Below are 14,352 nucleotides of genomic sequence, written 5' to 3' on the forward strand. Positions count from 1 at the left end.
GTGCACGGAACATGCCGTTTCTAGTAACAATGTACTGGCCCAGAACGACAGCGGTCAAGAAAGGTTTCCAGCTCCAACGTAAAAAATCAGCTTGAGCAGACGAGATCATAGGGAAAGTCTCGCTTGATATCACTGTGCTTTCAACAAGTATGCAGCCCTACCGATGACCGTGGCACCGCTTGAAAGCCCTCGGGAGGAAGTCGACACCATCACGTCACTAGCACAGGGCAATCCACACGTCCATAACGCTTTGGAGTTGGTCGAGACCGATTATGTCGAGTGCACAGGTTATTTTCTGGGTTTTTTTTCGGATCAGGACTGCTGCCACCCGTGAATTTCACATTAACGTTCGCTTAGAATGCAACTGTGTGCCTGAAGGCGGGTACGAGGAGATTGGATATTGCAGACTCGCGGGTTCATGCAGGGCTGGCCAGAAAGGGTGACGCCAATATTTGAGTTGTTTGACAGGCCATCGGAAGTGACCATGTGGTTCGGTAGCGCATGCAGATCCAGACTCCAGAGGAGTGCTTGCCAATATTTGCAAATGTTTAACCTTTTTCCTGATGTTCACTTTAGGAAATTATATTCGACTGCTCGTGACACGCTGCGCATGCCAGTCACGGTGCACGCTCACCAACTTGTACTAGCTACGCATACCGACATTATTAGAAACTCGTGAATCACAAGGTAGTTCACGCTACAATCTCGTTGAACCCTCGCTGTTCCACCCAGCTTCATATAAATCATCATTCAGCCATGGACGTGGTCAAGGCAGTGGAAACATACATCACGAAGTTGGTATCTACGCCCTCTGCAATGAAAGTTCTACTGCTCGACACACACACGGTACATCTTCTCCATACTATTGTTCAATCATTCAAACTCCATATGTGCAATCACAGACACCCATTGTTTCACTCGCGTCTACCCAATCTACCCTACTTTCACATCAGGTTTACCTGACCGATCGTATCGACAATGGGAAACGGGACCGGATGTCGCACATGAAATGTGTCTGTTTTCTGCAGCCAAGTGAAGACAGTCTTGATGCCCTTTCCGCCGAGTTAAGGGAACCAAAATACGGGGAATACTATCTGTGTCAGTGCGTGACTACTGAGGGTAGAAAAAGACTTGGACTGCTTACATGAGTTGTATATTTCAGATTTCAGTAACATACTGAGCAAACCTGCCATTGAACGTTTGGCTGATATTGATGAATTTGAAGTCGTCAGGGAGGTGCAGGTAAGTGGGAATTGTTCTACATCGCATTTCTATTGAAGTCTCCCGACTAGGAATATTTTGCTGACTACGCACCCCTGTTGCCCTGCCTGTTTTCTCTCAATCATACACCGACGGCGGAGAAACCCCTGTATGGCTCCTCGCCAAATGTGTGGGACTCCCTTGCGCTTGAGCGCACTGTTCAGGGTATTATGGCTGTCCTTCTCAGCTTAAAGAAGAAACCCGTGATTCGGTACGAGAAAATAAGCGGGATGGCCCAAAAACTGGCGAGCGAAGTGCAGGTAAATATCGGGCCGGTAATTTTTTGTGTATAACACTTACGAAGATTGTAGCATCGTATCCAAGCGGAAGCGACGCTGTTCGATTTTCGCTTGACGCAAGTAGCTCCACTGTTGCTGATTCTTGACCGGCGAAACGACCCCGTCACTCCTCTGCTATCACAGTGGACCTATCAAGCCATGGTGCACGAGTTGCTGGGCATTCATAATGGTCGCGTAAATCTTAGCATGGTCCCTGGTATCCGTCCAGAGCTTTCTGTATGTCTCTTTAAGTTTTGCACAGCTCATACTCTAATGCCATGTGTAGGAAATAACCTTGACAACGATTACCGACCCTTTCTTTCAAGCACATTATCTTGCGACGTTCGGTGACCTTGGCACTTCCCTGAAAAATTATGTCCAATCATATCAGTCGCGTTCCCTCGCCCAATCACCTTCATCCATTAACTCAATATTTGACATGAAGCGCTTTGTGGAAGAATATCCGGAATTTCGGAAGCTGGGTGGGAATGTTAGCAAACACGTCGCTTTAGTAGGCGAGCTTAGCAGGTTGGTTGATCGTGACAGGTTACTTGATGTAGGAGAGGTAGAGCAAGGGCTGGCCACGAGCTCCGGTTCAGACTTTAAGGTTTGCATTCTAGGGTCGATGTCAATCTTTGACGCTTACGAAAAGGGGCAGAACGTACAGGCTGTGGTCAACAACCCAGTCGTGCCAGCTTGGAACAAGTTGCGGGTCGTCATTCTCTACGCACTGCGTTATCAAAAGACACAGACGAGCAATATTGCCGCCCTAATTAATTTGCTACTATCCAATGGCGTGTCTCGTGAAGAGGCTCGGGTAAGCTTTGCACTTGAAGAATCACACAAAATATGCACATGTACTCATTCCTTTTCAGCTAGTTTACGTTTTTTTGAACGTCGCCGGATCAGATCAGCGACAGGATGATCTATTCTCCACCGAGTCTCTATTAGCCAAGGGCAGATCCGCTTTGAAAGGACTCAAGGTATTTTAAACACAGCATTGCATTGCGTGCCATAGTAATAATGCTCAGGGAGTCGAGAATGTGTATACTCAACACACGCCACATCTTTCTCAAACTCTAGAAAATCTCTTCAGGGGCCGATTGAAGGATACTGCGCACCCTTTCTTGGACGGGACTGGTACTAACATGGGATTGCAGCGGTGAGAAATCTGCCTTTGAGCAATGTCCGAGCTTTTTATTCGACTTTTTAGGCCTCAAGATATCATCATTTTCATGATCGGTGGAACTACATATGAGGAAGCAAGGACAGTCGCACTCCTGAACCAAGAAGCAGGTAATTCTCTGACAGGGACAAGAATTCTACTTGGCGGCACTTGTGTGCACAACTCGTCCAGGTGCGTAGTATATTTGGGAAGAATGAGGAGGCGACGTACCTACAACCCTTATCAGTTACGTTGAGATGATTCGCACCGCCGCAGAGAAATTTCCCGTGTCAGTTTACGAGCCACCTCCAGAATCCGCAATCACTGCTCCATCTTTGAACCTCAATCTTGGCGGTGTCAATGTCAGTCTTGGAGGTCCAACTGGAACGGGTGTGTATAGAACAAGCTCTGACCATGTCGGCGTTCAAGCCGAGGGTATCAAGGATGGTGTGCGCAATTTTATCGGACGGATGAAGCAAGGTGTAGATAAAATCGGATTGCAGTAAACTGTACATCATACTATAAGCGCTCTCTAGATCTGGTTTACCTTACTAGTCGAATTCGTTTCTTCAAGTTCCAAATAAAGCACTAGCTCGGATATACGTATGAGTTGGAGTGACACGTAGCACGTACACAGCGTCCACGTGGTCTAAACCAAGTATACTCCGGACCTCTCACTTGTCTCTGGCCAATCATTTCCAGCTTTTTCTCCTTTCCTCCCGTTCTTTCTGCCGCTTCATCGTGTTCGCTATTATTGAAGGTCGTAAATGGCCAAGGGCTTTTTATCCGGCTTCAAAGGCATAGATGCCTTTGGAAAGGTGAGAACCGATCATTTTGTTGAAGTGGGAACGGGCAAAGACTGACCATGTATGCGGCGCACACATCCAGACTACAGAGGATGTCAAAGTTAAAACCCGTACTGGGGCTCTGCGTAAGCCATTGTCCGGAGCTACTACGATGAAGTGAAGTTGACAGCGGGATGTCTAGTAACCCTCATATCCGCATGTATCATTCTGGCATTTACAACGATGGAGTTTTTCGATTACCGACACGTTGGTGTCGACACGTCGATAGTAGTCGACCGCAGCCGTGGGCAGAAGCTGAGCGTACGGTTGAACGTCACCTTCCCCCATGTACCGTGTTACTGTGAGCCCATTCACGCGTATCGCTGACTGTACATTCTAACTATGGTTGTGTTTGTCTTTGACTTGTGTAGTGCTCAGTCTGGATGTTATGGACATCTCTGGCGAGCAACAACGCGATATCTCACATAATATTCTCAAGAAGCGGATCACTAAGACCGGTGTGGACATGCCTGCATCGCGGGGTGGGGACCTCCGTAACGAGATCGACAAGCTTGCTGAACGACGCACGAATGGGTATTGTGGCTCGTGCTATGGTGGACAGGAACCAGAGAGTGGATGCTGCAACTCGTGTGAAGAAGTTCGACAGGCGTATACAGACAAGGGGTGGAGTTTTACCAATCCCGACGGTATCGAACAGGTGAGAATGACGCTGAATTATTTATAACAAGTTGTCAAGGGATCTATTACAGTGCGTCGAGGAAGGATGGTCAGACAAGCTTAAGGACCAGGCGGATGAGGGGTGCAATGTTTCTGGACGCATCCGGGTGAACAAAGTCGTCGGAAGCATCCAAATTACTCCAGGACGTTCCTACCAGGCAGGTTCGCGCACCTTCCAAGATCTGGTACCATACCTTCGCGACGATGGTAACCCACACGACTTCAGCCACACTATCCACGAGTTTTTCTTCATGGCAGACGACGAGTACAACCCTAACAAGGCGAAGATTGGGAAGGATATGAAGGAACGTATGGGGATTTCAGACAATCCATTAGATGGTGCTGAAGCGAAGGTAAAATTATGTTTGCGTGGTTCTTAATGCTTCTGCTTACATGATCGCAGACGAACAAATCGTCGTACATGTTCCAGTATTTCCTCAAAGTCGTATCAACACAATTCCGCACACTGGAAGGCAAAACTGTGAGTACATGAATCAAACTGGCCGCACAACTTGCTGAATAATGCAGATTAACACGCACCAATATAGTTCAACGCAATTTGAACGTGATCTGACGAAGTTCAATGAAGGCGAGAACAAGCAAGGCGTGTTTACTCAACACGGCGTCGCGGGCGCACCAGGTATGTTGAAGAGCATGGGTCATCAATTGATGTTTTAATACATTTTCAGGTGCATACTTCAACTTTGAAATTTCACCCATCCTTGTCGTGCACTCTGAAACGAGGCAGTCGTTTGCTCACTTCCTCACTTCGTAAGTGTCGCCGTACCCACCTATACTCTCTTATTCACTCTGCCTATATAGTACTTGCGCTATCGTCGGAGGTGTTCTTACCGTGGCTGCCCTGCTGGACAGTATCCTATTTGCCACCGGACGCAAGTTGAGGAAAGTTGGTGGTGACGGGAACGTGAAGCTCATGTGAAACCGTGTACCATAGCAAAATATTCAACTTGAGCACGTTCCTTGAATATTTATCACGTCTTGCGCATAACTTCATACAATGGTGATTGTGCATCAGCCAACTCCGTGCTTTAGCCTCCCAAAAACACAAGATACGCGTCTACGCTGTTTAGAATCACTGATGGCGACAGCGAGAATTTGCAAAAAAACCCACCCTGAAACATCTGCCTGCTTTGGCCTTGTCCCTTCACTCTCTCCATCGGCTAAGATTTGAATGCGCCCTCTTTCTTGCCAAATCTACAGGTTCTGTGGGCACCAGGGACACGTTCTACATACGAGCTTGCAGTTAAATATAGCTCCTGACGTGAACGATGTCACAACCGCGTACTTCTGGGGGATGCTTTATATAGTCGTCGTGAATATTGTGATTCGTGGTGGGTGGCCGGATGACGGTCTGGAAGGGCTTCTTGAAGGTCATGGCTTCGTCTGTGATGCCGCTGCCCTCCTTCCGCGCTAGCTTCTCAAGCTCATGACGGTCGATACCGGGTATTTTGTTCAGCGTTACGAGATATGGTGGTGTCATGGAGAACGATGGGTAGAGAGAGTGGACATGACATCATTCTGACGACACAGGCCATCGGACAACAAACCACAACGCTTGTACACAAGATCAATAGCTGACCGGGTGATGCATCGTAATGTGGGGGTCTTCGCAGAATGTTGCTATGTTCTCCAGAAAATTCACGGTGGCGATCCAGGCTGAAATAATGACGCCAAATCACCGACTTTTATCATTGTAAATGTACGCGGTAGAACAAAAGTATCAGAGCAAAAAGAACAAAAAAGAAGCCGTTATGTATATTTACTGATTATACGATGGTCCAAGGTGCATTTGGTGCGCTGACACAAATAGTTAAATCAGTACCTCTTGCCATATTTATTGAATAACGAACTACAGCCCAAGTGCGAGATGCTCTACTCACGAACAATTCAGGCATTGTTCGATGCCAAAGAACATTCCTAGGACGAGATTCAACATCGAATCAGTGCGCAAGCCTTGCAAAACATCAAGGAGAACACACCCGTCTCTACATGCCACACTTGCTCGAGGGAACCCGAAGAGCTCTAACTTTGACTTTGCCGGCCTCGAAGCCAGTGCCATCAGTCAACTCTCCAAATGCCTCTGGTGAGATATTGAATGTGTAAGAGTTATCAACAGCGGTGATGTAGACGGTAGTCTGGCTGCCGCTAGGCGTGGCGTACTTGAGGCTCCAGCAGGAACCACACAAGGTGGAGTTCCAGACGCCACCTGGAACACCTCCGATGTAGGGGAATGAAGGGATGGAGGAAAAGGTGGTGTACCCCTTGGTCACAAGACCATTTTTGCCGTTGGAGCAGGAGACGATATTGAGAGACGCGTCAGGGTTGCTGTACGTATAGTCCCATGTAACATATGCGGGTTCTGCGAACGCTGGGAGGGTGAAGGCGGAGAGAAGAGCAACGACAAGGGCGAACTTCATTGTGTAAGAGCTGTTTGAATGTTGTGCGGTGGCTTGAGAAGACAGTTTCGATATCTCCTACTCACTTTTATAAGTCGGAGCAAAGTATCAGATGCCAGAGCGAGCTCCACTCGATGCACATGGACAGAAAGTCGGCAGGAGGTCAGCGACATTTAGTTTCTTGCTTCGATCTCCCTTGATTTACCATCAAGACATTAAGCACGTACCTGAGCTGAAAGTAGTGCGGGTGTCCAAATGTAGTAGTCATATTCCCCAGATAAGCGCCCTGCAACGAGGGCCGGTACGAGTGCAGCGGAATCAGGATGAAGCCAAGGGGCAGGTCGACTGCAAAATTCAAGGTAAAAAAGATCATCATACCATCTGATGAAGGAAGTCCTTACTTCTCTCTGATATACGCCAATTATAGATGTGTATGCCACTAAACTGGATGTAGGCCACCCTCACGAAAGTCTACTGCGCGTCGCTACGCGACGATCCTGCCTTGAGTTACCATTATTGGCAGCGAGTGAGCTACTGCCAACTGAGGCCTAGCTGAGTCGAGTTCCAGAAGCCTCCAGTACCTGAGTATGCGCGTGACACTGCCAGGTTTTCTGACTTGGGTGGTAACATGACATAACTCGTGGACGCAGTGGCTTTTGATCCAAGGTTTGGGACTTCGATGCCGGGAGTGTGATTCGCTCAGCCACCCTGAGTGCTGGAATATGTTTAATCCAGAGGCGAACCAGTGGAATGCGGATGCAATGAAGGTACCAGCAAAGTTTAAGTTTCAAACTCCACAACACGTTGAATATATGGTCAGCGCAACGGCACAGATATACGTCACACGTCCGCGTCACCTGCCAGGTCGATGGATAGTCCGCTGAGAGGTCTAGCCATGTGCTCCACATGAGTGATGAGTCGGAAGGAGTGCCGTCGGATACGTCGGGATGAGTACGAGCGGATTAACTTAGCGTCCGTTTGACATCGGCCGAGTACCATCTCCTGAATGACTCCAATACAATTTTTTTCTTCTTATTCTACATACGTACCGTACTTGTCAGAGTCATCCTTCCGGATCTCCCTCTTGTCACGTGCGCTCGCCTGAGCCAGAGCTATAATTAAAATATTATATTTAGGATCCGCCAATTTTTCCTTACAATAATGGCGTTCAAAGTAGATTTCACAGAGCTCGCTAAGCTCGCTAAAGTTCGGTAAAGCTCGGTAAAATTGGTCCTGACTTAAGGTTTGTTACACTACGGCTTGGGCCGGCATTGATGCGGAGTTCCAAAAGACATGCCTGCCCTACGACCACGACTTCGTCGTTCTGCACGACTGCAGATGCACTCTCAAATCACCTCCCCACGACGTTGCAAGACCGGGCTGAAAGTTATGGAGCCACCACCAGCTCCTCCTGCATGGGAAAGGGAAAACACGGCAGAGGAGGTAAAGATAGAGACACTACTCCTACTATTTCTATCAGCTGGCAATCAGTTCCCCAGCGGACCAATAGGCTGGTCGACTACCTCGTTGGACACCCACCAGATTGCCGCATTCTGTTTGCCAGTGAAAAAAGGAATTCAGCCAACCGTGAAGCTGAGGGTCACCCCTCAGGTAAAGACAAAAATGAAATCCATGCTGTCATCGCAAGAGTTATTTTCTCTGACGATCCTCAATATGCAGTGCTCTACGCGTCGAATCCCAACAAATTTCGGGACTCTGTATATAATCGCATTGTGGCGTAAGTGATCCCCCCTATTTTTATAATTATCAATGCTGATCAGACTGATCAAAACCTCCGCACTAAATTTCGTGACATTCGTGCTGAATTCGAATCAACGGGTGCAGGCATCGTGCCCATCGATTCAGAGACGAGCGTGAATTTGCATCGTGAGTTTTCTCCTCCTTACAACAAATTCTCCTAATTAAATTTGTAGGTAAATACGAGAAGGACTTTCCCTGGTACGATCAGCTCTACTCCATCTGGGGCTCCCATCCATCATTCTCCGCCAAAACATCATCGTCAAAGCCGGGCGTTAATCACACGAGCGATCTCTTTTCTCTCACCCATCCTTCGGGTGGCTCTCTTCGTCCCCCTGCTTCCTCCAGCACTGATCCCGGCTCTCCCATGCAACTTGGCAACACGCCTCTCCCCAATGCTCAAGCTGGCGGCGTTGCTGGGTCCTCAACTGGACCCGCTTATGGCTGCCTTCCCCCAAGCGCCCATGCAGGTGGTGCCACAGCCGCGGCACCACCTACCTCCCCCCAATTTTGTCACAGTCCCTCTGCTCCTGGAGGCAGTGGTGGTAGCCCTTCGCAATGGAAATATGCACTGCCACCCCAAAGCGCTCACACCAATAGTTCTGCCGGGTCCCCTGTTCTTCGTTTCCCACCGCTTCCCTCCGGTGCTACATCTCACGACGGTACTTACTCTCCCATCGCTCATTCCCCCACTGACGATTATAATTTCGATGGTATCTATGATGATAACCCTCTTGCGGGTGAGATGGAGGATCTTCGTATGGATTCCACAGATGAAACCACAGATGACGACAGCAACACTATCAGCCTGGACAGCCCACCAAGACGCAGGGCTGGGAAGAAACGCCAGGAGCCCCCTTCCCCCCCTCCCCTACTACTACTACCTCTCAGACGCAACAGATGCCCCCCCGCACTTCCATCCAGCATGATCGTGCTACATTCAAGTCTCATGTTAGCCAGGTGATGATGCGTGAAAAGAGTAAATCAGGCTCTATGACATCATTGGGGTCACGCTCGTCGTCACACTCTCGAAAGCCATCATCTCACGAGCTGTCATCTCAACAGTCCTCCCCAACAGCGCAAACATCCGTCTCGACGACACCAGCAAGTTCAGTCTCAAAACGCCTCCAGACGGAGATTCGCGAGCAGATGGATGTGCTCAATGACGACCTGGAAAGTATACATTCCGACAAGCTAACTCTATATCAACTGAAGAACGAGCACCTTATGGTGAAACTAAACACCAGTCGCCAGGAGAAGGAACATCGTATGATGCGCGAGGAGCGTATGGATGAGCGCGCAGACGCTGCCATAGTCCATCAGCGCATGAAGGAGGCTAAAGAAGTAGATATTCGCCTATGTGAAGCAGATGCTGCCGCTTTTGCCGTGGAAGCAGATGTTCTATGCCTCCAGATTCAGTGGGCCCAGCTCAATGCCCAGGGTGGCAAACCTGCTGGTACCTGACTTCTCGTGTCGTCGTCATCATCACGTTGTGTCGTCGTCATCATCACGTTCTCGCGTCGTCGTCATCATCACATTCTCGCGTCGTCATCATCATCATCACATTCTTGCGTCGTCGTCGTCGTCGTCATCATCGTGTTCTCGCGTCTTTGTCTTCACCATCAAGTTCTTGTGTCGTTGTTGTTATGTTCTCATGTTGTTATGTTCTTACATGTCCTGGATGTTATGTGTCTTGTTGTGCTTGCATGTAGTATTCTCACATATGGCCACAGGTTGATCACTACTTGTAAGATTTGGTAGTACATTTGGTAGTACATTTGTTTAGCTATACACAATGTTACTCTGCTTGTTTGTTCAATCTGCCTGATGGTGTGCTTCTGAATAGGGGCTATCAAACAACATATCCATCAGCCTTGCCCTGTGAGCTTGACCTGGAGTGCCTTCATAAGACCTATCACCCACTACTTCATCACCATCTGGTCCTTCATCCTCATGGCGTATAGTATTGTGCCCCTCTCGAACAGCCCATACAAGTGTGGATTTGTTGCGAATCTCCTCAAAGCGGATGATCATGTTATGAAGGATTAGGCAACACCTAACCCAATGCAGAGTGACCTGAAGATCCTTCTGGTTCTGAAGTGGGTGCCTAAGTTCCTTGAGAGACTGGAATCGTCCTTTCAAAGCTGCAAATGCATGTTCAACACGAACACGGACCTATATAAATAAAAAATCAGTGAAAATTGCAAAAATCAGCCAAAAAATTTAGAAATACCCGAGAGAGGTTAATATTGAAGGATTTCTGGTCCCTGGTCAACCTCCCATTACGTGGCTTCTTGAAAGGGGCAATGCACCACTTCTCAAGTGGGTAGGCACTATCTGCCCAAATCCAATGGTCCTCTGGAAGAAGAGTGTCATGCTCCTGATAAACACGAGTGGATTTGAAGGCATAAGCATCATGTGTACTGCTGTCATATCCCGCGTTCCGGACCCGGACCTATCACACACATCATTTCCGGAAGTCTGGATCCGGCCGACGTCTATCTATGTCCGGATCCGACCCGCGTCTAACTTCCGTGCCTTATCCCTTTGTACGTTCCTACTCCAGTTAGACTATATCATTTTCTGTACCTCATTTCATTTCCGCCTTTATTTTCATCTGTTCTAATCTCCGGGTTCATTTACTATTTTCCGATAGACTAGCGTTTGACTTTTCTATACGCTCCGTCCACAGCTTTGTATAGCTTCGGACTGCGCATCTCTGTTCTCCGATAAGTCCTCAGTAGTATATAAACCCTATAGAATCTATGTACATCCTTAGTTCGAATATCATCTTAGACTCTGCTCATTCTCTCCTCCGTCTGACTTGAGTTTCTCTCTTGTCGACCTCTGCTCGTCTTAGGATCAATTCCTATAGACTTGTCACCTCCGCCTCTACCTCTGGTAGTCCTCCGCTGTTTCCTTTCTAGTTTGGACTTCGTCCGGATTAGTCTTATCTCTTGTTCCCGAACGTCCGCCAGAATTCCTGCGCATCGGACATCGGACTCCGGACATCGCCCGACGCCCTCCAGACATCGTCCGGTAACCTTCGGACATCGTTCGACAGCCTTCGGAAGTTAGGGGCACGTACTCGGGTAAGGGGCGCAGCGCATGAGCTGAAGCCAAGCCCTTCGGATCCGACCCTTGAGCACGTTCTTAACAACTGCCAGGGTTACCCAGTGAATAATCAACTATGAGGAGGTTATGGGGCATAATGATTGCCTGAATTTTTTATCAGTTTCTGACTGTTAGAATAAAAGAAAAAAAATACCTGACAGTTGAGGGAATAGTTAGACTTCCTGTCATAAAATGCCTCACCATAAAGACCAGGTTTTTCATACAAATTAATGGCAGAACCATCAATTGCAAAAATACCATTTCTCCACTCAGGGCAGGACCTAGCCTCAACAAATTGCCGAGCACGCTCAGCATCTTCGGAGTCAGGAGTAGGAAATTGGATGAATGTATCATGCAGATCAAGGAGGGCAATCATGACACGGTTGCTGCAATTGATTACTGACCCCACACTAACACCTGCCCATTGACCCACATCTTCTGGAGAAATGGCATTGCCATAGTGCCAAGCGCGGTTGAGAAAAATAGCTAGCTGAATAGCAACTGGAAGCTGGGGGTTATTGGACTGATTAGTGAAGATGGGGTGACCTGAGATGTGATCAAGGATATCGTCAAAGATCTCGGGATTAACGCGTAGTTTCTTCCGGAAGAGATGAGTGCGATGAAGGTACAACAATTCAGAGAGTGAGTCTGAACAATGTTGGGTCTTGCAGAACCTAGCTGCTATTCGACCCTAAAGGGTTTCTGGACCAGGCTCAAGGCTCAGAGGAGAGGAAATATCATGAAAAACTGCTTAGTACTCTGACTCCTACTGGTAACTGGTGAAAAGATAACTTGCTTATGTAAGCTACAAAAGTGCCAACATAAGGTAAGGTAAAAACAGTCTCTACAAGCCCAGCCAGAAATGAATCCCTACAGCGAGATGTCCCGAAATCATGAAGGAGGTGAATTTGAGGGGCCCGCATAGGAGGTGCATCTGGCTTTTGAAGGACACGTGCCCTTGAGACCTCATCACGAAGGGAAGTGATAGTGTCATGAAGGCGGTCATAATGTGCAGCAACATGGGTGCTTTCATCATCCGAGTCCGAGTCTGAGTCTGAGTCCGAATAGTCGGATAATTGTGGGGTAAGAGGAGATGGAGGAGTGAGGACCATATCCAAGTCAGAATCAGAATCAGAGTCAGAAAAATCAGATAGGGTCATAGTATGAAGCACATGCTTGTACTTGGAAATAGTTAAGGCTAATTCTGCCTCGTCCAGTTCATCAAGCAGCTGGTTGCGTAGGGAAAGATGGGGCATGATGAGGTTCAAGAGACACCAATATGAATATGCTTATCGATCCTTATCCATCAGCTTATCACTCTGTGTGATGGAATCCAAATATGGGGTCGGAGTTTAAATTTTCCTTTTGTGGTAACAAGCACTCTGGTGCAGCACCAGCACCATCAACGACGACGACAACACTCTAGCGCCCGTTCGGCATCTCGATTCCTCCCACCATCATATGAAGACCTCCAAGCGGCCATGTACGGGCGCATGACTCACTGGACACCATGTCACCATTCGCACCCCCACCCCCACCATTCGCGCCAGCATTGGCGCATACCCCACCACCACCACCACCAATGACCACCACGCTGCGTCCAATGCCACCAGCACCATGTGCAAATGCCCAACGCACACCAGCAAGTGCTGGCATGGTGCGAACACTCGCGGACGACACCAGGAGGCCGAAGATACGAAAAGGATGAGAGGCGGCACTCTTGCTCATCGCACTCTCGTTCTCACTCGCACGCAGTGCATGTAGACTCGGTGCCTGCCGTTCACAGTTTGTGAGTGCGTTGATCGTCCTTCGAGTTTGAGCCACGCTGATCCAAGTTGGTGCCCGCCGTTCGCAGTTTGTGAGTGCGTTGATCGTCCTTCAAGTTTGAGCCACGCTGATAGCGTGGCTCAAACTCCTCTGTTCTTTGTGGCGATCGGACAGGGTCAACCGGGTGCAGGGAAAGGCAAGGTGCTCTTGGCCGTCGACAGTGAGCTCGAGCTTGTCCATAAGCTCATCCCTGCGACGGCCAAACATACTACTATTTTTGGGGATGCAGCCACACGAGCAGGTGCGCTCGAAGCTCTGCAGCAGGACCCAAAGCAGCCTTACAATTCATATTTCGTCATGAGAGACGAACGTTCGCAGGCTCACGATCCTCTCTGAAATGGTCACTCTGATAGTTTGTATGTAGCTTATTTTGTACTTAGTACAGTAATCTATCTGTGCCTCTTCTTCCCAAACACTAAGTCTCTCTTCAAAGTCCGACTGCGATGCCGAACAGAGCCGTACTTGTGTTAAGGTTTTTCAGACTGATTTAACTGACGTTTACCGAGCTTTACCGAACTTTAGCAAGCTCTGTGAAATCTACTTTGAACACCATTAATAATAGAACTAAGGGTTCATGTTGCTGATCATTGACTGGTGTTACCGGTGTTTTGAGTTGAGTCTAGACAGTATTGTACCAGAAACCTCATCAGTCAGACTTTTTTGTTCAAGGATTTTGTCGTGCTGAAGTTGAGGACTTGCTGCAACAGCCTGCAAGTTCATATTGACCACTACTGTGATGGTGCCTTCCAGGGGAAGCCGAGGTGCCATGAAGATAGTACTAGTAACTGCCACTGTCAAGCAAAATGCATTGGAGCTTGAACCACTGTAGGCTCTAGCTAGGGAACTTACTGCCATCTGGTCTTCTATAATTCCAAGTGGCTCATCAAGTAACTAATAATATCGCATTGCACATACTTCAGAATAACGGACTACAACATACAAGCAACAATGTACAAGCTAAATAGACAAGTTGCCCCACCAACAAACCAAAGACTCAAGAACCTCTTTCT

General features: G+C 48.2%; 4 protein-coding genes across 4 annotated transcripts; 2 read left to right on the plus strand and 2 right to left on the minus strand.

Moving 5' to 3' along the window:
• The first annotated feature begins 614 nt into the window (after positions 1 to 614).
• On the plus strand, positions 615 to 3,303 carry HD556DRAFT_1414467 (Sec1-like protein). The gene is made up of 11 exons (XM_041304275.1): positions 615 to 846; positions 903 to 1,098; positions 1,163 to 1,242; positions 1,293 to 1,520; positions 1,572 to 1,775; positions 1,825 to 2,145; positions 2,197 to 2,355; positions 2,414 to 2,521; positions 2,570 to 2,700; positions 2,752 to 2,895; positions 2,951 to 3,303. Exons 1-11 carry the CDS (start codon positions 757 to 759, stop codon positions 3,207 to 3,209), a joined length of 1,920 nt encoding a protein of 639 aa, XP_041154049.1. The 5' UTR covers positions 615 to 756; the 3' UTR covers positions 3,210 to 3,303.
• A 1,671-nt stretch (positions 3,304 to 4,974) lies between these two features.
• HD556DRAFT_1530959 (uncharacterized protein) lies at positions 4,975 to 5,727 on the minus strand (the record flags this gene model as incomplete). Its single annotated transcript, XM_041309478.1, has 2 exons — positions 4,975 to 5,472; positions 5,533 to 5,727. The coding sequence occupies 2 exons, from the start codon at positions 5,725 to 5,727 to the stop codon at positions 5,392 to 5,394; spliced, it is 276 nt and encodes a 91-aa protein (XP_041154050.1). The 3' UTR covers positions 4,975 to 5,391.
• Positions 5,728 to 6,021: 294 nt separating this feature from the next.
• On the minus strand, positions 6,022 to 7,055 carry HD556DRAFT_1414492 (Cerato-platanin). Its single transcript, XM_041304276.1, has one exon. The coding sequence runs from the start codon at positions 6,662 to 6,664 to the stop codon at positions 6,233 to 6,235; it is 432 nt and encodes a 143-aa protein (XP_041154051.1). The 5' UTR covers positions 6,665 to 7,055; the 3' UTR covers positions 6,022 to 6,232.
• A 5,970-nt stretch (positions 7,056 to 13,025) lies between these two features.
• On the plus strand, positions 13,026 to 13,678 carry HD556DRAFT_1313376 (uncharacterized protein; the record flags this gene model as incomplete). Its single annotated transcript, XM_041300781.1, has 4 exons — positions 13,026 to 13,172; positions 13,280 to 13,304; positions 13,351 to 13,373; positions 13,457 to 13,678. 4 exons carry the CDS (start codon positions 13,026 to 13,028, stop codon positions 13,676 to 13,678), a joined length of 417 nt encoding a protein of 138 aa, XP_041154052.1.
• Between the last annotated feature and the right edge of the window lie 674 nt (positions 13,679 to 14,352).

The sequence above is a fragment of the Suillus plorans genome (genome assembly GCF_016647745.1).
Source record: "Suillus plorans strain S12 chromosome Unknown HD556scaffold_90, whole genome shotgun sequence".
NCBI classification, from domain to species: domain Eukaryota; kingdom Fungi; phylum Basidiomycota; class Agaricomycetes; order Boletales; family Suillaceae; genus Suillus; species Suillus plorans.